The sequence below is a fragment of the Coenobita brevimanus genome, chromosome 100 (assembly GCF_032717465.1).
Source record: "Coenobita brevimanus isolate Jiangsu-jjx chromosome 100, ASM3271746v2, whole genome shotgun sequence".
In the NCBI taxonomy this organism is placed as follows: domain Eukaryota; kingdom Metazoa; phylum Arthropoda; class Malacostraca; order Decapoda; family Coenobitidae; genus Coenobita; species Coenobita brevimanus.
Window position 1 is genome coordinate 27,280,183 of NC_137053.1, and position 27,904 is coordinate 27,308,086.

At 41.8% G+C, this 27,904-nt stretch overlaps 1 protein-coding gene across 1 annotated transcript in view; it reads right to left on the minus strand.

Moving 5' to 3' along the window:
- Positions 1-27,904, minus strand: part of LOC145414614 (kin of IRRE-like protein 1) — a 1,118,604-nt gene that overhangs the window by 49,737 nt on the left and 1,040,963 nt on the right. The window contains exons 8-9 of the mRNA XM_080284140.1: positions 26,093-26,223; positions 834-991 (exon numbers count right to left, since the gene is read on the minus strand). Coding sequence (XP_080140266.1) covers positions 834-991; positions 26,093-26,223 — 289 coding nt within the window. The remainder of the gene's footprint in view (positions 1-833; positions 992-26,092; positions 26,224-27,904) is intronic.

Below are 27,904 nucleotides of genomic sequence, written 5' to 3' on the forward strand. Positions count from 1 at the left end.
CTAACCCTCCATTAACCCACTTATTGACACGTAGGGAGCACGTATAGTTTGGTTATATGGTTACCATCCAGCGTTGTAAATGGTTTCTTGACTTACAGGAAACCATTAGGCTTGTCACTCAATGTAAAGCCACCTGTAAAGGAAAGCAAAGCAATAAGAAGTGAAAACATTCAGTCTAAATCCCACGCCCACACAGAACACATTCTACAAACTAAACCCTACACTCACACAGGCAACATCCTATATCCAACTCCATATCTCACACCCACACAAACAACATCCTACACCCTAAACCCCACTCCCACACTGACACTCTACAAACCCCACACCCACACAGACAACGTCCTACACACTATATCTCACACCCACACAAACAACATCCTAGATCCTAAACCCTACACCCACACAGACAACATCCTACACCCTGTATTTCACACCCACACAGACAACATCCTGCAACCTAAACCCTACATCCACACAGACAATTCCCTACACCCTAAACCCCACACCCACACAAGTATTTTCCTACACCCTAAACTCCACACATATAAAATCGTTCACTCTAAACTCCATATCTAATAACCTCGTTTACTCTCAACCCAACATCCACATAACTTTATACTCTAAGCACACACTGTCACTCACTTTTTATGGCATTTTTGATGCTGAGGAGTGTGTTGCTGGTGTCATTACTCAGATTTAACGCCGAGGAAAAGCGTGTTGCTGGTTGCCTTACTCAAACTTAATGCAGGGGAAGAGTGTGTTGCCGGTGACATTATAGTACTCACACTTAAAGCTGAGGACCTGAGTGTTGATGGTGTCATTCCTCACACTTAATTCTGAGGACGAGTGTGTTGCTGGTGGTGGTGGCGAGTGTGTTGGTGGCCTGGCAGGTGTAGTTGCAGGCTGAGGTGCGGCGGACCATTTGCAGCACCAGGTTGTTGCCAGACACCAGCACCCCCGCAAGCTGGTCCTGGCTTAATTCAGCACCCTGTATGTAAATACATCGGAGTTAAATGGGGCATGATATACTGTAAGTTTTTAGCTCCGCCAAGGAGGTTATGTTTCATCCTGCGTTGGTTTGTCTCCCTGTCTGTTAGCAGGATTACTCAAAAAACTATGAACATATTTTGATGAAATTTTGCAGAAGGGTGGGCCATGGGCGAAGGAGGAAACGATTATAGTTGGGGGCGGATCCGGATCCGGATTATCCCGCACTGTATCTCCAAAAGTTATCAATGAATTTTATGAAATTTTGTGAGAAGGTGGGCCATGGACCAAGAAAGAATTTATTAATTTTTGGTCCGGATCCGGATCCTATATCCACGAATATGGATCCGGAATTACTCAGAAAGTTATGAACTGATTTTGATGAAATTTTGTGGATGGGTGGGCCATAGGATGAGGAAAAAAAAAATGATTAAATATAGGTGCGGATCAGGATCAGGATCCGAAGTATCCCGTACAATATCTTCAAAAGTTCTCCATGAATTTCAATGAAATGCTGTGGAATGTTGAGCCATGGGCCAAGAAAGAATGTATTAAATTTGGGGGCGGATCCGGATCCTATATCCACGGAACCGGATCCGGATCCTTTTTAATGGCAATGACATTGGCGGAGGTATGCGCTCTTTGAGAGCTTTCTAGATTCTGTTATGGACTACCCATCATAGAAAGTTTAAGCTATTCAGCATGAGGACGTAGTTTTTAATGTGTTATTATTTCCACACTGTTATATTCGGTGTAGGAAAGACTCTGGAAATGGTGTCTTCATTATTTCTTTCAAAACTACGGTGCTCAACTATGCTGGATAAATCATCTTGAAGGAGTAAGAATATCGTAGAAGATACGTCATCGGAATGGAAGGGGTTCAACAGTCAGTTGATGCTTGTGGTCTTGAGTCAGTGTAATTAACTTACTTTCTTAATCAAAATTTTGAGACTGTAATTATGGAAATTTTATCCTGTTTAAAAGTTGGCGTGTGCCAACACTATCTTAGTCCTCAGTCAAAAAAAGGGAGCTGCATCTGAGCCTCCGACATCCGTATAACGATAATGTTTGTCTTTCTGTCTGTTTATCCTCTATGAAAGTCAAGGAGGGATGCTTATAGTACTCACAAAACAGCTTTAACGGGTGTAATTTTTTCAACGGATTTAAATGTGTACAAGAAATAATGAAGTCAACATGGTGGAAACATGGTAGGCAATTGCAGGAGATTTTTTGCCTCTACAACCATAGCATTATCAGATACAATGGGTCGGATGGGTGGACAGATTTGTGGTGTGTGTGGGTAGGGATGATGGGTAGGTGGGTATGGGAAAAGAGGTCTATGATAGGAACAGGATCATGAGGGAAAATATCCCCGGAGAAATGAGCTCGCAGAGGAAAATAGGTTCAATAGGCAAAAGGGGGACTCTGGGGATATTCTCCTGCAGGGGGAATGGCTATCCAGGGCCCCGGCAATAGGCTACCTATATGCAGGATCATAGTTTTTTTACCCTGGCAGCACCGGGTGCCCCTGCTTGTATTAAAATATTTGTATGTAATTATTTTCTATGTTACTTCTTGACTAAATGATTCAGACTATGTTAAATACTGGAACTGTGACTTGATAAGTGTTTAATTGTCGGGCCTAGGTGTACATTAGCTCTGAATCAGCAAAAAAAAAGGGGGGGGGTAGGGGTTATATTTCCTATATTTTTAATACAACATTGATAACTGAGAAGACTCTGCAGTCAAGTGGTTATCTTTAAGCAGTTAATTACATCAGTCAGAATACTTGAAAATCTGTGACGTCTCAAATGACACCATCGGTAACAATAAATTATTGTGTATTACCAGGCCAAACTGGATTCCTTTGTATTGACTCATACAGAGAAAGGACAATACATCTTGTGGAAAAAATGTAACATGACCAATTTGTTCCACGTAAACTCTGATTTCCAGGAAGCCATTACGTGTGGATTATTCAAAATGGTTGCCAATTTTGTGTGGCAGTTCTGAATACAACGAATGAGACAGATGACACAGGAAGCGGATGAATGAGGTGGGTGTAAATAAAGCACATGAATGGGGTGATGTAAGTAAAATAGGTGAATGAGGAAGAGGCTAATTAAACCAGGTGGGAGAGATTCGTGTAAAGATGACAGATGGATGATGAAAATATTTCAGATGAATGAAGGTGGTATACAAGAGCTGAATGAGACAGGTGTATTTAAGAAGAACAAAACTGACAAATGTAAATTAAACTTGAAGTAGACAAGAATAAATAATGCAGATGAATGAGATGGTGATAAATAATACAGATGAACTGCAGATATGAATGAAGCAGATGAATGAGAGAACTGCGAATATAAAGGATCGATGAGACAGGAGAAGATAAAACCGAATGAAGCAAGTGCAAATAAAATAGATGAGTGTTACGTATGATGTAACATAAATTAGGTGACGTAAATAAAACAAATGAACGAAAGGTGAATGAGGATAAATAGACGAATGAGGAGTGACAATGCAGATTAGAGAGAGAGAGAGAGAGAGAGAGAGAGAGAGAGAGAGAGAGAGGAAAATGAAAATTTGCACAGTGGTAATGTTCACCATGGCGTTTCCCCAACCTCCCATAAACATTTCCTCAGATGACGATACTACAACGTCTACACACCACATATCTCAGACAGCCTGTACATTACAATAAAAATACTTCAACACACTTCAGGCATGGGCGAAGATAACAGTCTCACGATTGCTCTAATGAAATTCAGCACCAGAACCATCACCATCACCAAACATGAGTAGAGGTACACACATAACATCACACTTAACAAAGTACACCATAGGAATCTTCTGTGCACCCCACTTTGATGATCCTGAAAGGAGAGGGTCCAACTTTTCCCCTTGTAACAATGTCAGCTAGGAGGTATGGGGTGTGGCGTGTTAGATAAGGGGGTGTTGGTGCTGGAAATAGTGAGTTGGCAAGCATTATTTATGCATTGATAACTATAAAATGTATCAGTTCTAATACATACTGAGACAATCTTACTGAAACCTAACCTTGGCAGTTTCCTCTGCAACATTTGTATCCCTTACTCCCACAGCTATGTTACTATAATGGAACAGAAGCAAACGCAGACAAATGAACGAAACTATGGCTTAATATCTCGTGCTTCACTCTCTGAGCCTCTGAAGCATTTTTTACATGTTTTATGGCAGTACATTCCAAGTGTGTACATATCATCGTTTACATTACCTGAGATGTTCATTGTCAGGGGAAGGACAACGTACCACAAACGTGATTCAGATAATCATTCCATTAACCCATATTCACCGGGTCACAAGTATAATCGTGAAATTCGAGCATCCATGGATTCTTTGGGTCATGAGTATACTCGTACTTGCAACTGTAATCTCGACATGGTTTGAGTTGTCTGCCAATATTTTACCCTGCCAGCCATTCCCAAGATACCTGCGTACATGCTCTGGCATGCTCCTGATTTAGGACTCTTACTGATGGTCTAGGAGAGAGCGGACATGCATGCACAGCTCTCCTCTGGCTTGTAGGGCTGCCCCACTGCCATTATTTTTTTTGCTCACCTCTAGGGAGCAATTAAGCTGGGTTAGTTAATTCTAATTTTCCTCACTTCCCCATATAGGCGTTTATATCTTTTTATTGAGATTACCTTTGCCTACTTGCCTCTGGAGTGGTCCCCCAACTTATCGTTCTGGAGTGTGAATTGACACAGACACGTCCTCTCGAAAATGGTTTGAGATGGTAATCTCAGACTTAGGTGTTTATTCCCTGGGTGACTTGTCCCTTTCTCGTTTTTCCCCCTTCTTCCCACTTCCCCGTGAGAGAGAGGTGGTAGCTATGGCGGACGCCCCTGCCCCATCTTCAGGGAGTGAGGTGGTCCTGAGGAACACCCTACTGTGTCACGGAATGACTGCCTCCAGACTGACTGACCCCAGACTCGTACCCCCCTCGACATTCCTGTAAATAATGCGTCGTTTGTTGAACTTCATGTTCTTGTTCCTCAGCTCTGACTAATCAAAATCCTTTCATTATGAAGAAGGTGATTGATGGCTGTGCTGGTGAAGTGGAACAGGTAAAAGGACTTGCTAATGGAGACTTCCACGCTAAGACTATTACTTCTTCTCAGGTAAATGACTTGTTAAAGCAGTGCAAATTTCGTTGCTATGATGTCAAGCCAAAGATCCCGAATTTCCATGAATTCCTGAAAGGGTGTTATCACTTGCAGGGATCTCATGCTGATGAATGAGGACGAGATCATACAGAAACTCGCTCAGCAAGACGTCATAGATGCCAGATTTATTACATGTTTCTCAGAAGGCACAAGGACGAAGACTGCAACCATTATCTTGACTCGCGGTAAAGTTTCTCTTCCTGATCACATCAAAGTTGGTTACGAATTTGTCAACGTAGGGTTTTATATCCCTATCCCTGTTCATTGTTTGAAATGTCAACTGTATGGACATAATGGCAAGTCTTGTCGGGCTTCCCAATCAGTGTGTGGCAAGTGTGTAGCCCAGGGTAATGATGCTGAACATTGCACATCCAAGATTACATGTTGCATTCACTGCAAGGGTGCTCACTCCACCTCCTCGAGAGCCTGTCCCAAGTGGAAGAAGGAAAAGGAGGTCTGCACAGTGAAAACAACTGAGGGCATCTACTACAAAGCCAGGAAGAACGTAAAAGCGTTGCATGCAACTCACTCGCATAATACGTCCTATGCTTCAGTGGTGATGTCCCGTCCTGTGAAGTGCTCTGTCGAGACATAGACTGACTGTGCCCCTATTGCTCATGCCACTCACCCTGCCTGTTTGTCTCAGCCTCCTGTATGTTCCAACTCTCTTACTGACATTCCTTTAGCGACTTCTTACTCTTAGGTTGCTGCTACTTTTCAGTCAGTAAGGCCTAAACTGAAGTCTGTCAAGTCTAGTAAAATTCATCTGACCACCCTTAGGCCCCAGTCACATTGCAGGTACAACTTATCGCAAACCACCCTGCAAGTTGTGGGTGGTTTTGGTGAGGTTTATGACCGGTCTTCATATGTCTTGGTTTAGCTGCAAGCCACCATGGTGAAAAAAAAATCGTCCCAAGGTTTTTCGTGCTGCTCGAAAAACCTCCCCGTGCCACTGATGTCGTGGCACGGAAGCCACCCGGTGGGCAGCTGGACTGCGTCTGGCCGGCTTATAGACTGTGACTGGTCAGCAACACCTGATTTTTATGCGGTGGTTGCCATCTGGATGGAGGCCGGTCGCCGCTTTCTCTGTGCGGTGGCCATCCGCACTCCATCAAAGCGACGACTGGACTGCGGCGGTTGCCGTCCACAAGCCTCCTGTCTGGGGAGGTGGTTGAAGTCTGGCCACTGTCCAGCCAGTGATTGGTCGAGTGACAGGTGGTGGGCTGGACCGAGACAAGCTGCCGGTCAATCCGCGGCTGGTGTCGGTCTAGTGTCGGCCTAGAGGTGGCGGTCTAAACTGCGACAAGATGCAGACTGGCCGCCGTTTGTCAGCAGCCTGCCGATGACCGGCCGGCCACCCGTCGGTGTCTTGACCTGTGTGTACCTGGCCATGGTCGCCGTTCAGCCGCCCACTGGATGGACGCTGGATGGACACTGGACGACCACCGGTAGCTGATCGGTGGCACGACTGCTCAGAGACCTTCATGGTCAGGGACTGATTTCACGATTTTCTGGTCTGCAACAAGTCGCACTGTACCTGCAGTGTGACTGGGGCATTAGTAAGCAGGCACATTTTCATGTTCTTCCAGCTCCTGCTCCAGCGAGGGAGAGAAGAGTTAGCTCTTCCTTGGGGATGTCTGAGAGCCTTATTGTTGATGACAATATTGAGGTTTCTGTCAGCAAGCACCGAGATAGGTCCCCCGATAGTCGCTCGCTTGTTGGTAGGCGGCATAAAAAAAATTAAGCACATTAGCCCCCTTGTAAATCTTAAACCATTGCATTCACTGTTTTACAGTGGAACTGTAGGACTCCTGAGAATAAATTTTACAATACTGCAATTTTCCTATCTATACACAGGCCAGGTGTTGATTACAGATGCGTTTGGTGGATCACCCTGATCCTTCACGTTTCAAACACTACCACTCATATATATGATGGTCACGGAGATGCCATATACGCACACAAATCACACGCACAAACAGAAGTAATTCTAAATTCTACTCTGGAAGATGTCGCCTACAGAGTATAATTAAATAACACATATCTGTCTATTTGCTCTCTCTACTGTCCACTACATGCCACCATTGACAGTGAGACTTTGAATTCACTTTTGGACCATCTTCCTAGAAATAAGTTAATGTTGGGCAACTTTAATGCCCATCACTATCAATGGGGTAGCTTGATGATCGATGGCTGTGGGGAGGATGTAGCCGACCTAATACTTCAGTCCAACCTCAGTCTTCTGAACGATGGTAGAGCGACTTGTGTAGCTGATCGTACTGGTAAATTTCGGCCATAGCCTTATCTCAGGCCTCTCCAGGCATACATCAAGATTTCTTGCAGGATCCTTTTGACGATTACTTGCGAAATGATCATTTACCCATCCGTCTTCCTTATACACATTACGTTCTTTTGGACCCTCCACCCCCAAACTATAAAAAGACAGACTGGGAATTCTTCTCGAAGATTGTTGAAGATCTGAGGAGACCAGAGACGTAAAAGTCCAAAATTTAACCAAATCCATTTTATACACAACTGAGGCTGCTATTCCCAAGACTTCTACAGTTCTTGTGAAGAACAGAGCTCACTGGTGGACACCAGACTGCCGACAAGCATTAAAGAAACGCAACAGGAGATACAGGATTTTTGATAGCCTACTGATGAAAACGTTATTGCATACAAACAAGCAAGGGCTGAGGCAAGGAGAGTAAATAGAAGGGCCAAACGTGACTCCTGGAGGTCTTTTGTGTCCTCGGTGAATCGTTTTACTCCACTAAGTAACGTCTAGTCCGCTATCAAAATACTAAATAACAAACGCCCTAACATCCTTATGACCACTCTGCAGGTAGATAACACCGTCTATGAATCCTGTGGATGTAGCTAACATCCTCACCAGGAGTTATTGTCATGTAAGTAGCACTTATGACCTGCGTTTTCAAGACCATAAACGATCGGCCAAGCTACAACCATTAGACTTTGCTACGGAAGACGTAGACTCCCCGTACAACCAAGAGTTTATGATAGTTGAACTGCCTCTTGCTCTTAACCTGCCGTGCCCCGTTGACGTACATATGCGCCCGAACATTTTGTCACTGTGACTGCTGTTGATGTTTATAAACGTGCTGCAACTGCAGGGTCCATCATTTGCACATTTTTCAAATCTCGTGCATGATATTTGGTAAGTATACGTGGGACACCTTCCTCTACCCGAGGCCAGGTGGGGACAATGCCATACCTCACATGACCTCCCCCTCCCACATGCCACTATTTCGGCAACTCACTCGTTACCAGTGACTTGGCTAGTAAAGACATGTCGCGCCATGGTACAAAAATCAAGGTGAGCGTGATTCCCCAATCAAGGACAATGTGGAGGACAAAGTTTACTTGGTGTTAGAGGAAGAAATAATCAGAAGTGATTAGCAGGTAAGGTCGCCAAAAAAGGGTGCAGTATGTTGATGTGTTTCGTGAGTGAAACGACGCTTATATTGCCTATATTACTGTGTGAAAACCAATATACTCTTGTACTACATATAAATTCGTACCAAATAAATAAATATCTACCTATTCTGAGTGGTTTGGAATAGTTACCCCTCCTATAGAAAACATTTTCTCTGGAGCCGATCTTAATAGAACATGGTACCAGGTACGGGTAGGGTCACCAGTTGCAGGCATTTACAGGCTCAGGTGAGTAATTTCTCTATGAATTTTCGATGTTTCTCTTAAAAAGCAGAGCTTTTAGCCAAAAAAAACCAAAAAAAAAGGAAATCTGACGGGATTGGGGGAGGTCATTGGTGAAAAATCTGCCGGGATGGGGTGGGCTAAATCCTGTAAAGAGGCCAGTCCTGGACCAGATACTATTCCGTATGATATGATCCAGCATCTTAATCAGGACAACCTGATTAAGCTTTTAGCACTGTGTAATGAGTTTTGGGCATAATGAACATTCCCAAACTAATGGCACTTTGGCACATCATACGATACCCAAACAGGCTGGTCATCTTTTGAATCCCCCTTCATTTCGTCTTATTGTGTTGACTTCTTGTCTATGTAAGGTCATGGAATGATCAGATAATAGTATACTTCTGTTTGTTTTGGAAGTGAAGAATTTGTTAAGTGATCAACAACGTGGCTTCTGTAAACACAGAAGTTTACTAGATCATTTGAAGAATTTGGAGCATTGCATTTCAGAGACATTTACCAATAAAGAATTATTGATAGGGGTGTTCTTGGACATCCACAAAGCCTTTGAGATGATGTGTTGACACGGCATACTGATGAAGCTCTATGCTTATGGTTTAAGAGGTAACTTGCCTATTTTTATTCCAATCTTACGGGACAGAACTTTCTTTGTAAAATCACCCCATTACATAACATCAGATATATTTATCGAAGAAAACGGAATGCCTCAGAGAAGTGTACTTTGTTCCACTTTGTTTAGTATTATGATCAATGATATTCTGTCATTAGGTCCCATTCCGAGGAGTCTTAAATACTCACTCTATGCTGATGATTATGCAATATGGCACTCTTCCCATTATGCATAATTTTCGACTGGGAGGGTTCAAGCAGCCCTTGATTCCATCCACCAATGGGTCTTGCATTGGGGATTTAAATTTTCTGTCCCAAAGTGTGCCACAGTAGTTTTTAACACTCATAACATCCCTGATTTGTGTTTGACTTTGGACGATCAGGTGACCCATTTTCAAAATTCTTTAAAGTTTTTGAGCCTTCACTGTGATCGTCGATTGACCTTTAGCATTTATGTCAACAAATAATTGGCGAGCCAACAGGACATATTTATGAATGGCGTATAAGTCCCTTATTAGATCTAAGTTGGATTATGGCTTACAGGTGTATGCGTCAGCACTGGTTGCCACATTACAAAGGTTGGATGTGTTACAGAATGTTTGTGAATGTGCCTTGGAGCCTTGAGACGAACACGTGAAGCTCGTATGGAAGATACAGTAAAAGAGCTGTAAGGGAACGTGATATTGGCAATGTGGCCTGTACCCCCCTGCCTCAGTACCATCATCTTATGCAAGGCGTTTGTCGGCCACTTGCCAATCACCTCCACTTATTGATTTGAGAGCTTGGTGTTGACTTCAGTGACTGTGACAAGTTGGTCCTTAAAAATATAGCACCTTGGGAGCCAGGTAGCTTTGTTGTTGATGTCTCATGGCTCCCAACAGCAAAGACCAAGGTGTCGGAATGGGAGGTCCACCACTTGTTTTATAACATCATCGTACTTCATTTAGAGTCCCATCAATTGTACACTGATGGCTATTATTCACGTGAATGTGTGGGTGCTTCTGTGTGGTCAACTGAATCTGCCCTCAGGATTCGGTTGCCGACTTACAATTCTGTGTTTACTTCCGAACTTTTTGCTATGCCCTAACCTCTAGACATGGCTCATTTGGCATCCAAAAGTCAGCCCTTCAGGAAACTGCTCCTTGTGCTACGGATTCTCATGAGATTAGGGTTGCATCGTTAATAAATTGCATTCGTGTGACAAGTCCTTCACGCTGAACTGGGTGCCTGGTCACTGTCGTATCTTTATCAATCAGCAGACTTACTTGAAAAGTCGGCCGTGGAACTCGAGGAGAATTAAGACGTTCCTGTTCATCTACAGTCATGTCTCTCCCTTGGTAATAAATAAATATATCTTCTGTGGCAAGGTCAATGGACCATGCTAAATATTCCAACTTGCAAGCTTTATCTAGGCGACTGGGATACAGCCAACCGTGGCAGTATCCTGGAAGAAACAGTGTTGCTGCATTTGCGATTAAAATTCACACTTTTAACTTATATGAAACCGTATTTCGAAAAACGTTTTCCACCGTACTGTGACATCTGTGGTGAGGTGTTTTCCATCACTCGTATCATCCTGCGCTGTCGACGATTTATTCGTGAACGTGCTTCACTTATACAATACTGCGGTGCAACAGACGTCCCCTTCACTTTTTCCACCTTCCAGGGTGATGGGGATGTCATAACTATTATTGATGGCGCTCTTGAGAGAGAGCGGAATGATTAGATGTGACTTTTATATCGTGTGGTTATGGTTTTTATCGACTGTAAATATGTTTATATTTTATTATTATATAGAGTTGACAGTTGACGTATCCGAAATAGTTCCTGCTTCTGTCTGAGCTGTTTCTTATATTGATGTCCCCTATATTAAGCTACGTGCATAGCCTAACAGTGAACAATTGATGAGTGCAAGTGTGCAATATAGAAAGGTATCGGGCATTTTCAGTCGATGGTGTTCTGTTGGGTGAGGTACTTCACTTTCTGTACATATGTAAATTCTTTCCATCCTCGTGTATAAGTTATCTTAATCAGGGTTGATATCTGACGTTTAGAGAACAGTTCCTGACTCCTTTGGTTCTGTTTCATATACTGATGTCCCCTATATTAGTTTATGTGCCTCGACTGGCAGCAGGTGGTGAGAACTGGTGTAATGTAGAAAGGCATTACTCATCTGCAGTCGATGGTCTAGTGCTGGTAGAGGTACTCTCTCTACTAATATAAATAATTAGTTTGGTTTAGCTATTTGTATCTTTTGGTTTAGATTAAGGTTAACGATTTGTTTGTTAGGTTTATTATTATTTGGCCCTTAGATTAGGTTTCTTTTTAAAATTATGATTAAAACTAATATATATATATATATATATATATATATATATATATATATATATATATATATATATATATATATATATATATAGGTTTATTATTATTTGGCCCTTAGATTAGGTTTCTTTTTTAAATTATGATTAAAACTAATATATATATATATATATATATATATATATATATATATATATATATATATATATATATATATATATACGGCCCTTAGATTAGGTTTCTTTTTAAAATTATGATTAAAACTAATATATATATATATATATATATATATATATATATATAATGTTTGTATGAATATATGGGTGTATGTATATGTATGTATAAAGTATATATATATGAATGTGTACATGTATATGTTTAAGTCCTTGTCACCTAAGTTGCAGGACGGGGTTATGACTGGTCCATGACAGAACATAGGGCAAAATCCTGCGATGGTTGTGAGGGTGTCCTACGATATCTGGGTCTAAGTCTACTAATACCAAATCAGATCATTTCCTTCTAAAACAGCTCCAAGCTCATGCAGGGGGCGGAGCATCGGAGTGACATCGACTGACTCTGGCATGAAACCCCAGTGTTCAGTTGACTCCTGACCATGACGGTGAGTGTATGCTTTCTCCACTTATCAGACCATGACATATTTTCAGTCTGGAGAAGTTAGGGAAGGGACTGAAATGTGTGAGGGAAGGTGTAGGGGTGTGAGGAAACCTATTGCTATATTATAGGGTTAAACAAGTCCGGATTTCTTCCGCTTCTTCATTTTTCCTTATCATAAATGTTTAATTTGAGTCTGCCCTTTTATACATTTTCTGTTATTTAAGCCAGCTGACGTCACACAAGCCACGACTCCCTGTGCGCTGACGTAAAGTGAACCGACTTGGTATTAGTAGACTTAGATTTGGGCGTCCTGCAATGAAAAATTGCATCGTACTCGTAGCTCATTCACTGCTGCTGTATCATATATGATTTCTTGCTTTCAAAAATTCCGCCGTCAGAAATGGCACGAAATAAATCAGCTAGCAACTCATGGAACCGTATACAATATTGCCATACATAGATTATGCATTTTTATGAGGTGCAGAGCTCAGCTCAGTTACCTACATAATGCCGATGGTAAGGGTACGAAATCTTCTCCATGCCGGCACTAGCAGTAGCCCAAGCAAATATTGGATGAAATCGCTGGATGAGTGCAGTAATGATAATGATACGTTGTTAGATGATGACAGTGATGGTTTAGATGCTGATTTACACCTTATCTGATCGGAAGATTGACACTAACAACACAGTGCAACCATAACACATCGTTCGCCTGGCACCACCACACAGGGAATATTTATTACTTAACGGACCTGTATCAGAGGCAATTTGTTTGTTTTGTTATATTGTGTTATATACCATTGAACTCGGGATTTTTTCTCTATCTTTTGACAATATTATTTTTCTCTAATATTTTTTCTAAATATTTGAAAACTGCCGCACACAGGATGTACATGTAAACAAACACTGATGCAGTGAATTGGGTAGTGGCCTGTCGTGGGGTTTTGGTCATGACCAAAATCAAAATATTGTCGTGGGATTATTTTTGCCCGTGGCCATGTCGTAGTATAATCATACGACTGTCCTGTGACTGTCCTACGACATGCGTGCGATTATCGTACGATTTTAGGGTCTTCCAAGGCCGTCAGAATCGTACGATAATCGTACGCATGTCGTTCTTCCGATTATAGCGGGATTATCCTACGATAATCCTGCGAACATTGCAAGACATAAATACCTTCGTGCAACAGTCCCAAAACAGTCGTGATTTTGCAGGACAACTGGAAAATATTGGAGAGAAAGGAGAGAGCCTGATCCCGTGCGCGCCTTTCATATCCTTCGACCGCCTTACGAATGATGTACAATTGTCATACGATGGTCCTGCGATGCTCGAACGATGGTTATTTTGTCTTGCGATAATCGCACGACGAAAAAAAACATCTTGTGACAAAAGTAGGAGAGTTGCAGGACAATCGTACGCTTTACCTACAATAAAGTGCAAATTTTTTTCCCATGACGAAGCACGACATGGTTTTCCTTTGTGACTGCAGCTAAGATTGTAGCCCACGATGCTTCTAGCATCGCAAGAGCCCACCCCACCATCGTGACCCTAGAATTTCGTACGATGAAAAATATCCTGCAACGTATGTGACAGGGGCTTTATAAATGTACAGTCGTGGCCATAAATAATCACCTATACTCCCGTACCCCGTGCCTCAGGCAGGCTCCTTTGCGCGCGGCAAGTCACACTGGGGTAAGAGGGGCTGAGAGGGAGGGGCCAGGGAGAGCAGGGCAGGTGGGTGGATGGACGAGCGATGGTGCAGGGTGGAGTGAGGGAGGGGAGGGAGGGTAGGTAGGGGAGGGAGAATGAAATGCGAAGTTGTGGCCACACAATTTGTTTATTTTCTTTCATTCAGGGCATTATAAAGGAGTTACTATTCCGTAGATAATGCTGCATAACACCTTGTATAGCGGCGTCACATAACAAGCTTTAGGTAGGTGATGATATCAAGGGCTGGCTCGTAAGACAAGTATACTGATGTGACAGATCAATTATTAGTGCAGAGCCATCGAGAGTGTGTGGGCCCAGATTGTAAACACGTGGATAAGGCGACCAGAGTTCCGCCTTTAGGCGGGACAGTCTCGCTTTCTTTCTTTCTTTCTTTCATTTTTTTTTTTTTTTTTTGCATCTTTCCCGCTTTTTTAATTGTGAATAAATGTCATGCTTTTTGTGCAAATTATCTAAAATATCCCGCTTTTAGAAAATTACTATTACATTAGATATAATATGACCGTTTTTATGAAATTATGATGAATTGGTAAAATTATGGCTAATCGAAACCAAATAAAATACCGAATTGTTAATATAAATCTGTATTTCTAACTGGTAACTTTGGTCGGCCCATTCACTGTACCGTACTGTATGCTGGTCATTGGAGTTCGTTTGAGACAGTGTTTAATTAGCAGCCTCAGGGTGAGGTGCAGCGTAGCAGTCGTCGCTGTCACTCGCATTTAAATCAGTGTATCTCTCTCTCTCTCTCTCTCTCTCTCTCTCTCTATATATATATATATATATATAATATATATATATACTTATATATATATATATATATATATACACACACATATATGCATAGATATATATATATATACACATATATGTATATATATATACAGAGAGAGAGAGAGACTGATTTATATATATATATAAAACACACACACACACACACGTGACAATGTCTCGCTTTTAGCTCCAATAAATCTGGGCACCTTACGCGTGGAAGCCAGAGAACGAGAGGACACGGGCCCGCCTTCTCCAGCACACCAAAGACGAGTGGGAGCTGTTCAGACGAAACCAGCAAACCATCAACAACATTGTTTCCCCGGTGCCGCGAAGCCTTCATGAGGCTTTTAAGGCAGGAGGCCACTGGACTACTTGCTAAGGCTTTCCTGGTTACTATGGCTTGACCAGTGTCGGTAAACATTGACATAAATATATTTTGGGAGTTTGGGTAGGAGTTTGTTTCATTTTCCCTTTAACAGGTAATGAGAGATACCGCTATTGTATCCACCCATGAGCACGGACATCAAATTTATTTACCTTTCATGCACAGTTATTTTAAATAGCCTTTTCATATAGAGATGTCATTAAATAATTATTGAATTTACATGATGGTGACTGTATAGAGGGAGTGTATACCCCGAGGGTGATCATATTTACTGTGGACACAGCCATGTCAAAGGTTGCATATAATATTTAGTTCCAAAAATTAATTACATGTAATGGTAGAGGACATTTCTTACACAAACATTACAGAAGTCAAAGCCATCCAGATTCCATTCTGCGTCTGAAGTCAAAATACACGGATAAACACAAACATCTGGCTCAGCACAAATGATTAATGTCACGGCACGAGCCAGTCCTTGATATCATCACCTATCTAAAGCTTGTGACGCCGCTATACAAGGTGTTATGCAGCATTATCTACGGAATAGTAACTCCTTTATATGATGCCCTGAATGAAAGAAAATAGACAAATTATGTGGCCACAACTTCGCATTTCATTCTCCCTCCCCTACCTACCCTCCCTCCCCTCCCTCACTCCACCCTGCACCATCGCTCGTCCCCCCACCCACCTTCCCTTCTCTCTCTGGCCCCTCCCCCTTAGCCCCTCTTACTCCTGTGTGACTTGCCGCGCATAAAGGAGCCACTCTGAGGCACGGGGTACAGAAGGATAGGTGATTATTTATGGCCACGACTGTACATGTATGTATGTGTATGAATATATGCACCTTTAAATATGCCTTAATGATCTGGGCCTTTGGTCTAAAGGTCGATGGAAAAAAAAACAAAAAACTGATTTAGTCATCCTTTTGACACCATCAGGGCCAGACAAATATATCTGTCTATCTATCTACCTATCTGTATCTATCTATCTATCTATATCTATCTATCTATATAGACAGATAGGTAGATAGACATCTCTCTCTCTCTCTCTCTCTCTCTCTCTCTCTCTCTCTCTCTCTCTCTCTCTCTCTCTATATATATATATATATATATATATATATATATATATATATATATATATACTGTCATGTATAATTTGTCACCCCCATCTGCTAGCTACTCCACCTTAGTCTGTCACAAGTTGCCCAGACGCGTATTCGCGAATTAATGAGTCACACAGACGTATTATGGTGAAAATAAAGACAGTGAAGAGTGAAACTATACGCAGTTGGCTAACTATGGGGGGTTTCCTAAATTGGGGTATCATTTTTTTTTTTCACTCTTCGTTATACTGTGTCCAGTTTATAAGCATTCAGTATTTTCCCCCTGCCAGTGGCATCTCATGGGTCTCTTCCACTGTATCTTCTGTTACCTGATAGTATTGTAACTATTACTGGACATGCTGCGGTTCTTCACGATTTTTGCTCCATATGCAGTGGTACGACATGTGTCGAAGAAACATTATCATTAGTAGGAGCAGTAGTGGAAGGAGTAGGAGTAACAGAACTACTGCAATGGATGTGTCTGCCGGACATCTGAGCAGCAACAACTGTCTGTACACTGATGCCTTCCTTCCTACTCTGACGAACGTTGTTGGGAAAAAACTCCTCTAGCGAATCAAGTCTTTGGGTAAGAGTGTCTCTTTTACTGGCAGCTTTGGTCAACTCTTCCTGCAACTAACTGGCTTTGGAATTTGCACATGCTGCAAACAAGAGATTCTTAGGCTAAGTAATGAAACTATGCAGAATCGACTAGAATAAGAGGTACTAGTTCTAGGGTTCGACATACTGAACCAGACGATAATATGCAACCAAACGAGTATAGATCAGTACTTACTAGTAAGTACAGGCAGATTAGTCAGCTGCTGCCAGGAATTGCTGGTAATAAAAATAAGTCTCAGAAACGTAGAATTTATTGATTGTATCGGTAAATATGTGAGAGCTATTTTTAACATTTTTCCTCCTAAATATTAGATAATTCTTGAGAGATTCTTATAAGAGAGACGAAAATAAAAATGGGGTCGAGGGTTACAAAAAACGAATTGAAACAGAGTAGACGATCACAGAAATTAATCAATCACCAAAGCAGTCAAGAGTACACGATTCACAACGACACTTACTGCAAAACAAAGCAGTGATGTTTTAAAGTAGGTAACAGAAAGACCACAAAAGTAGAAAACAAGGTGATGATGATGCTGACATTAAGCAGGAGATGGGGCTGCTGTAGCCGAGCTGTGTGTTTACTTGCAGCTGATGTGCCTCTCATGGGCTTCTGGTACTAAGATGTATAATACACAGACATAACTCAGTGGGACCCCTGATCAGTCCCGATTCACACAGAAAAAAGTTCCAAAACGACAGAAACACTAGTAGTTGATCTCTATAGGCCCATCTTCCCCCGTATGTCGAGAAATATGTGAAGTCAGTGCCTCACAGCGAGTAAAACTGTCATGACACGGGATTATATAACATTATGAAAGGTTTTCAGCAATGATTTGGAGTGGATCAGCTGGGTATCTGTATCATATTTCACGCACTCTACACTGACGAACATAGAGATAAATTCCTCCTCTCTCCATTATTTCCTGCGTTGACAGCCTCTATAAGCCAGTCCCAAAGAAGGGTGACCACTCCCAACCCTCCAACTATCGTCCAATTGCTTTAACGTCCTGTATTTCAAAAGTTTTCGAGTCAATTCTTAATAGAAAAATTTTAAGGCATCTTTCCTATCACAACCTTCTTTCCGATCGTCAGTATGGGTTCCGTCAGGGACGCTCCACTGGCGATCTTCTCACCTACCTTTCAGACTCCTGGTCATCCTCCTTTCGGGACTTTGGCGAAAGCTTTGCCATTGCACTTGACATCTCAAAGGCTTTTGATCGAGTCTGGCATAAATCTTTAATTTCCAAACTGCCCTCCTACGGTTTCTATCCTTCTACCTGTGCCTTCATCGCTAGCTTCCTTTCTGGTCGTTCTATAGCCGCTGTTGTAGACGGTCATCGTTCTTCTCCTAGATCTATCAACAGTGGTGTTCCTCAGGGCTCTGTCCTATCACCAACTCTCTTCCTTTTATTCATCAATGATCTTCTAAGCTATACATCTAACCCTATCCACTCATACGCTGATGACTCCACCCTTCACCTTTCCATTCGGTTCCCGCAACGCCCATCTCAACAGTTACTTCAAGAAACAAGGGATGAGGCTATGGCACACCTAATGTCTGACTTGGCTCGTATCTCTGACTGGGGTAAAAATAATATGGTTGTCTTTAACCCCTACACCGCGGGCTTGTTTACCAATGACTTGCGTGTGCCGCGGGGTTATTTGGGCTCCGACAGACTCTCAAAAAATATTTGCCAAAAATCAGTTATTAGTCCTAGAATAATAAAATTACATATGCTTATGGCACATACCTTCAGCTTTCTCCTGGAATGATTGTTGAGCCTTCGTCAGTTACCGTAGGACTTGTGGAGACCTCTGAAGTAGGGTAACGAAGTCTCCACTTTACACTTCCCGACAACCCGTAATATGATTACCACAGCCAGATACAAACACTATAAACACTATTCTACAATTTTCAAGTAGTTTGGGATCCATACTAAAAAAAAAAAACCACTGTGAAAGCACTGGAAATTACGAGCGCGTCTGATCGTCGCACTGGCACTAGTTCGCTCTTAGTAGTCTGTCATTTATTATTCATAAAACCCCTCACACTTTATATTTCTATTACTATATAACACTTATATATATCTACAGTCTTTATTCATAAGTTTCCATCAGTAGTATTAGTTTATTGTCACTGTAGGGATTCAATTTCTTTCAGTAAAATACGTAGCATTCACTTTCTCGTCCTGTATACTGGCATTGAGAGTGAATGTCACTTTCATCTTCACTCTCATAACTCATAGTATTCAGACATGCTAGAGTGAAACTTTCACTTTCATTACTCCTAGGGTATATACTCGTATTCTTATAATACTACTCATTTACATTTCTATTTACGTTCTCTATTTTATTTACGTTATTTACATTTCTATTTTATTTACACTGTGTTGTGCACTGTCACTTGAAATAACTTATAAAACTGTTTTCCATTGTTCACGTATATTTACATTCATTACTTTCACTTGCTGTTTACACATTATTTACACATTATTTACAATTCCACTTGCACTGTTTTACTCAATAGAAAGATCGTAGTCACTCTTTTATCAATTGTCAGCCCTTTACCTCTTTCCACACGAGGTTTAGTAGGGGGTAAAGGTCACAGGGCCATTTGCATGGGGGTGAAAAAAGGCCTTGAAGTCAGCAAGAAGAAACATACGTACTCTCACTTCGGAAGTTGAGAGTAACCTGATAACGGAGGGCTAGCGTGGAGGCCTGCTAAGGGGTTATTTAGGGTTACCAATATTACTTCTTGAAACAGCTAAGTCTAGCACTGATATGATTGGCAGGAAATCTAGACAATACATTATAAATTTGGTAGTTCCAGGTGAATGTAAATATCACTTAGGCTTCTCCCTTCCCTCCTTACATGTATGTTTATTTCGAAAATAGATTAGAGGCCTACTTAGGAGATATATTTTCAGAGCTACCAATGTTAGATCTTGAAACATCTTTGTTTAGCACTGATATGATTGGCAGGAAATCTAGACAATACATTATAAATTAGGTAGTTCCAGGTGAATGTAAATATCACTTAGGCTTCTCCCTTCCCTCCTTACATGTATATTTATTACGAAAATAGATTATAGGGCATATTTCAAGGGGAAAGAAACAGCGAAAATTAGCGAACGAGTGCACGTGAGGTGTTGTCAGGTGATAATTAGCCAATTCCAGGTGTTTGGCACTCTCACTTACCTTATTTCTTTCTTATATATATTATTTGGTATAAGAATAGGACATAGGGCTTATTTCAATGGATGAAATCAGTGAAAAATTCCAGGGAAGATTTACTTAGCGTAGCACGGCCGGGCAGGCGAGAGGATAGGGTAATGGAGGGGGGGTAGGGAGGGGAGTCAAGAACGGGGAGAAATGGCTAAATTGTCAACAATGGATGGGAGTACAGATGAGATTAGGAGTGCTGACTAGTGTTGGACATTGGCAGTACTGATAGATGATACAAGCCCCCACTTGGAAGCCCGGGTGAATTCAAAATAACACAGAATCACAAAAGCGACGCCCCGCGGTACGATCCCTTGCTCCCAAGCGTCACGATAGTGACGCCCCGCGGTTAAGGGGTTAATGCATCTAAGACTCAGTTCTTACACCTATCAACCCGACAAAATCTTCCACAGGTATACCCATTAATGTTTAATAATATTCAGCTTAATCCTGCATCAACCTTGAACATGCTTGGGGTTTCATTTACTCGAGACTTATCTTGGAAAGATCATATAACATCTCTTGTAAAATCTGCTTCCAAGGGATTGGGTGTGCTACTCGTAAGCCGACTCCTCTCTTTCTTTACCCCTGCACAATTGTTGACTCTATACAGGGGTTTTATCCGCCCCTGTGTGGAATACAACTCTCATGTGTGGGGAGGCTCCCCACATACAGCTCTTGTCAATAGGGTGGAGTCAAAGGCTTTTCGTCTCATTAACTCTCCTCCTCTTACTGACTGCCTTCAACCTCTGTCTCTTCGCCGCACTGTTGCATCTTTATCTCTTTTCTATCGCAACTTTAATGGTCACTGCTCCTCTGAACTGTCTGCTTGCATTCCTCCACCTCTACGACGGGCGCGTAGCACCCGTCTGGCAGCAAACTCTCATCCCTTTTCTGTCCAACTCTCTAGTGCAAGAGTTAACCGTTACTCCCAGTCTTTCATTTATGCAACAGGTCAGCTCTGCTGCTGACTATGATCTCCAGTCTTTCAAACGCAGTGTGTCCAGGCATCTCAAAATGATCGGATCTTGAATTTGGCTCTCTATTGTATTTTGTTTTTCTCTTGGAGGGAACTGTTACTGCGGGCTCATGGCCTTTGGTTCCTTCTTCCTCGCATAAAAAAAAAGAAAAAATGTGAGGTAAATTTTTATTTTCAGACTTGTTTGGCTTATTAATAATTTGGTGCTGTTCTGCAGTTCTGTACTTTATGGCAATTTTCTCCTATAACAGTTCCAAAATAGATGTGGTTAACCCACATTATTATGCCATGAACAATTGGCACCTGCAGGGCTTTTGGCCAAAATTGCTTATCTTCACTTTGTAATACGTCAGCAGCAAGACATCATTTCTTCCTCTCACTGAAGCAAGTGTCCTCAAATCTCTAGGTGCGGGTGTTGAGGAGTACAGAGGTGTGGAAACAACATAACTTTCTGCCTAACAGCTAGACAGTGTTCGATCATGTGAATGGCCTGTGACCGCAGCTCCACCTCCCCGCATAGCTAGCCAAAAGCATCCATTTTCATAATTCACTGCACTCATTATCACCATTGTACGTCTGTGTGACTTGCTAATTCGCGTGTGGGCAGCTTGTGAGGGACTGAGGAGGATGGTCAGCACGTGGAATGATGAACTGGACACCAATGAAGCACAACAAATATGCCTAACCCTGACTATGTTTCAGAGATGACTAGTTGCCTGGCCTAATGCATACTTCTGGGTTGCCTTGAGACATCAGACGTGTTAAATATTGGGAAGGGCTTCAAACCATGACGCAAAAGTTGATGCGAGTATATAAGTAACCCGGAGCACTGGGAACCTCTTCTGCTGCGTGTGCAAATACGAGTACACGTCACTCGGTGCATAAGCGTTCATTTCTGTTCCCAGTTCACTTGTGTTAAGTTTTACTACTGTGAGTGATTAGTGGGAGTTATTCAGACCATGATGAATAACCTAGCCACTGCAGGAAACCCTAAACCCATGATTTCTATAGGAAATATTTCTAGGTATCGTCTGTGGCCATATACCCTAAAGATCATCCTAAAACAGAAGGCAGAAGCGTCTGTGATAGGCTGACTGGAATCTCCAATTTATTGCAGGACCATACCACATCGAGAAAAGTATGTAAACGACGAGCGTTTGCGGCCTCCAGCCCTCACACTTCTTTATCATCTTTGCACTGAGAAGTTCTAATAAACATACGAATTTATCACTATACTGTATAGGAAGGATAATATGAGACTAACTCTACACTCCTAGCTTTTTTTTTTTTTTTTTTTTTTTTTTTAATGTGTCCGACTCTGGGCAAAGGCTCAGGGCCTATTTCTTGGGGGCAGTTGCCTATCCCAAGGCTCAGTAGTCCTCCTACACCTCCACATGTCACCACTTCGGCGCTAACACCCACCGTCCATATTGAATACATGCTAGGGCTGTCACATACAGGACTGGTGTATTGGTATTAGCGGGGGTACTTTTACGACATGTCGGCGGGTCATCTGGTAGATCAGGAAAGTCTGCTTTTAGGAAATTCAAATCCTTAAACTGTTCCCTGCCCCAGTCGAGATTCGATCCTGGGTCCATTAGGACTGCAAGCCGCCTCTCTACCGATTAGCTGCTGGCTGAAATCACATATCTTACCTTCTCTTTATATACTGGTTCACAAGCTTATTACTACTCAATAATTATGTTTGATATAAATTAACTTGTTTAGCTGCAGCACGTCTATTGCACACGGATTTCACAGTGAAAATCCAGAAAAGAAACACTGGGGGATTTGCTCGGTAGTTGGTAAACAGGCTGTAACTTGGCTACTCCCTCATCCTGCTTTATTTCGCCACTGTAAGTTCAGCACCAGATGATTGTCTGAATATTTTATGTATGGGGTTGCTGTTTGGCATCCGTTGATAACGACGCCTGAGACACGTCTGTATATCTGTGCCCAGGGTTTAGGCAGGGTGGAACCCCCCGAGGGCTTGCCTCCATGGGCATGGCGGACCCCGGGGATCCCTGGCAACGCCGGTATGCATGACCCTGGGAATAAGAAATTTTGTAGTGCCCAACCTCCATCCAGACCAGGTTTTAGGCAGAGTGGGACTTTCCTGCCCCCGATGGTGGGGCATCCCACTGGGATACCTGGCCCCAGGAGGGCAATGCCACTTTTTAAAAATGCAGAAAAAAAAAATTACCCAGTGGTAGACCTCCACTCGAGCCAGGCTTAGATACTATGAGACCTTAAAGATCAAGGTCACCCCTATCGAGGGGCAGACCCCGGGGGTTCCGGTCATCGCTGGTATGCAGTACCATGTCTTTATTTTACCTAGGAAAATGAAATTTTGCACAATGGTAGACCACCTGTACCTGAACCAGGCTTTAGGCAGAGTCGGACTCTTTCACCTCCTACAGGACAGACGGACTCTGGGATGGGGTGGGGGGCAACGGCGGTATGCACCATCGCTATTTTTCACCAAGAAAAAACGAAAATTTGAACAGTGATACACCTCCACTTGGATCAGGTGTGGGTCAACGTAGGATTCTAGGGGACGCCCCTTCTTTAAGTAAATACTTCTTTCGCCTTAGATGTCTGTTAAGGTGGGTGTGGTTATTAAAGTTGTCCTTCGTCTTGTTAGATCTAATTTAATGTTATTCTTGTCTGCTGTGAATCTCAGGGTTTCATACAGTCTTGAATTGTAGAGTGGGGCTGTACAGTCTGGTTGTGCTTGCTTAAAGCTCTGCAATGTTATATGAAACACTAAGTAATTTTCTAAACGTTTTCAAACAAACAATGTAGAAATGAAAGCCTGGGGAAATTACACAGGTAAGACAATTTTGTGATATTCTGTAAAAGTTTTTGAGTGTGAGGAATGGGAAATTGTGAGTGAGTCTGTGTGAGAGAGAAGCAGGGCTAAGGTGAGAGAAGAAAATAAGTGAGGTTAAAGTCGCTGTGAGAGAGTGAGTGAGAGACGATTTTAAGGTATGAGAAACGAGAAACTGTGATTGTATGTGAGAAAGAAGCAAGCATAGGATGAAGAAAGATGAATGAGTGATATCAAAATGAATGAGCAGAGTGAGTTCGATGTGCGTGAGTAAGGCAGATGTGCATGTGAGTGAACCTGGTATGAATGAGGCAGGGGTATCTGTGACTGAGGCAGGTTTGAGTGAAGCAGGTGTGCATGTGAGTAAGGCAGGACTGAATGAGGCGGTTGTGAGTGCGAGTGAGCTAAATGTGAGGTAGGTGTGAAAGAGACAGGAGTAGGTATGAATGAGGCAGATATAACTGAGGTAGGCGTGGATGTGACAACTGTGAATAGGGCAAGTTAAAGAGAGGCAGCTATGAGTAAGGCAAGTGAGAGTGAGGCAGGTGTGAATGAGACGAGTGTGAGTGAACCATGGGTGAATAAGGAAAGTGTAAGTGAGGAAAGTGTGAGTGAGGCAAGTGCGAAGGAGGCAAGTGTGAGTGAGGCTAGTGTGCGTGAGGCAAATGCCAGTGAGGCAGGTGTGAGTAAAGCAAGTGTGAATGATCCACTTGTGAATGAGATAGGTATAGGTATGAGAAAGGAATGAATTAGAGGGACAGAAGTATGTAAAATCAACATATGATGAGTATTAAGTATACAAAAAATGCATTAAGCAGGTGCAGGATATGTAGGGAAAAAACAGGTATATATTAAACACATCAGGTAAATAAAAAGTATATCGCATGTATAACACATGAATAAAACAAGCATGAGACAGGTATAGCACCTGTATGAAGCATGCATACAACAGGTATAACATGCAAAAAGCATAAATAAAGCAGATGTTACGTGCATAGAGCAGGTATTTAAAAAAGTATACCATAGGCATAAAACACTTGAAATGCAGGTATAAAACCGATATAACAGCATAAACCAATATAAATATAAACTGAAAAAGTAAATAAAGGTACAGCAGATTTATTGAGAAGGTAAAAACGGTATGAAAAGATTGTTGTTGTTGATCATCTGGTTATGAAACCAGTGGACTGCTGGTTGAAAATACCCTTCTGCAGTTCAACAACCCCCTCTATGGGAATAGAGGGACATTTGTGTGACATACTCTCCGGCTATATCCATGCCAGCGCTTGAAGGCGCCTATCTCCAGCACCATAACACGCATAAAAAATGTATACTGCAGAAAACAAAACATATAGCAAATAAATGGTAGGTATAAACCATATATGATACATGTACCAAGCAGACGTAATACAGACACAAAACGTGTTCAATAGAGGTATAAACATGTATAATACAACTATAAAGCGGATCACTAAAGGGACCCAGAATTATTTAAATATCTTTGTTATGAATGAACCGATTTAAGTGAAAGTTGGTACTTCCTTTCTTCACTTCACCACTATTTATCCTTGGTTATATCTACTTTTGAAAGCAATCCCTTGCGGCTTTTAAACATAACTGAACCCTATGTTGCAAACTAGCTGTTTCCGTTGGAACTTATCCACTCAGATAGCTACACTTTCCTTAATATTGTCATTCAAAATACTTTTCCTTTAAGATGACCCTCACTGTCAGGGTAAAAAAGTCAGGGGAATAAATACTTCGCGAGTAGTTATCGAGTACGGTAACTAACGAACCGATGCTCGCTCAGCGCCTTGGTGGTTATAGAAAATAAAACAACTTTCAACTTATACTACAAATGTAAGAAAATTTCTTCTAAGCAGTATATGACTGGCAGACTGAAATTTGTATGACCGGGGTATCATGTAAATCAGTTCAATAATAGCGGATATGTTAGCATATTTCTGGGGCCTCAGAGTAATGAACCACTGTATGAGAGAGGTAAATACTGACATCTTTGAACCAGCTGATGGTGTCGGGGGGAGGGTTGCTGGCCACCTCACACTCGAAGAACACATCCTTTCCCTCCATCACCGGCAGCTGGGTCTGGCTGTACCCCTGCTTCAGCCTCACGCGGGGAGCGACTGCGGAGCAAAGTGAGGGACAGCGTTAATGGCGGAGAGAGAGAGAGTGAGAGGAGCTGAAGGGATAAAAAGCCTTTTCCCCCCTACTCATATGTGCTGTAATAACGCGCGCGCGCACACACACACACACACACACACACACACACACACACACACACACACACACACACACACACACACACACACACACACACACACACGACCTGAACTCGACTCGGAGAAATATAAATCATGCATGGAATCAGGAAGTGAGCACACTTAAAGACAGCAGAGGTCAGTTCATGGCACCCGATCTCCGAAAAGTTTTTTCAGAATAAGTATTAAGATCTATCCACGACTGATCTGGAGGAAAAGACACCTACGATACTGGAAATCGATGAAAGATTGAACTGTGTGTTGTTGATGGAACAGAATTAGTTATGTGGAAGACTGCGGTGAACAGAATGATGGAGGAATTGAGTTTCTGGTAAATCTAAAACATTATATCGTGTGTCCGTGACAGAACCAAAAAATGCACCACATGCAGCACTGCTGAACAGGCTAGAGTCAATGCACTGTGTCTCAAACTCTCCACTGCAAGAACGGATGTTAATTTTGACCTTTTTCTTTTATTCGAATATCTTTGGAAAAGACATGAACTGTATTCTGTCAGCCTCAGATTCTTGCATAAAAAAAAAAAAAACTCAAGATTTTGGAAATACAAGAAATCAAGAGGCGTTGGGAGAGTCACTGACAGGATGATTCATTAGATTTTTATATCGTAAGCGGATTTCTGTATAAAGCTGTATAATCGAACATTAGAATCATTGACAAACTATGAAAAGAGCGGGTTTGCAACTGATCTCTGGCACTCAGCTACCAACCCCGACCCGGGGGGACGAAACATTACTGTATTTGCCAATATTCTCTTTTTTGCGTAACCCTCTACTTGCGTTCACCAACTTATAATTGGTATCTATGAGTTCTCATACTTTGAAGAGCAGCTTATTATTGTATTTTCAAAAGGTTGTACTGTAATACTGGCACTGTAATTTATTTTAATGTGTTGGCAGGTTTGCTATGCATAGTGTCCGTTCCAAAAATCAAGGCAGAATATTGCAAGTTACACATACACTTTTGAGTGTTGAACAGTTATAAGCTTTCAATAATTTTCTCACTACAAATGTTAAGGTAAAGAATTTATAGCTATAACAGCAGGTGATTTACAGTCTTAGAATGATAACTTCCCGTTTTCTGATGATAGTGACATGTTTATCTGCTGGAAGCACTGCGATATTCCTCTGTAAGCTAGTTTACTTAACTAATGTAGTGGCAAAAATTGGTCGCCTTTAAAGACAATAACATATCCAAGGCAAAGTAAGACAAACCTTTAAATATGCAGCTGTACATAAAAAGAAGAAAAAAAAAAGAGAACTAAGAAAGGCCGAGCCAAGGATGCAGTTAAGTGTGCCTCACTGACTCTTAACTAACAACTAATAAAAAGAAAGTCTTCCCTGATCAAAATGTTAGCAGCTTAATATTTTTCTCTCGAGGAGGTTCCAACACCCAGTTCTTCCACCGTCTAAGAATGGATTCCAGTGAAAAATACTTAAACAATCTTCAACTTATGGTCTATCAATTAAAATTATATTGAAAATAACCGGAATCAGAAGATGTCTTTTTTTATTTTATTCTTGCTATC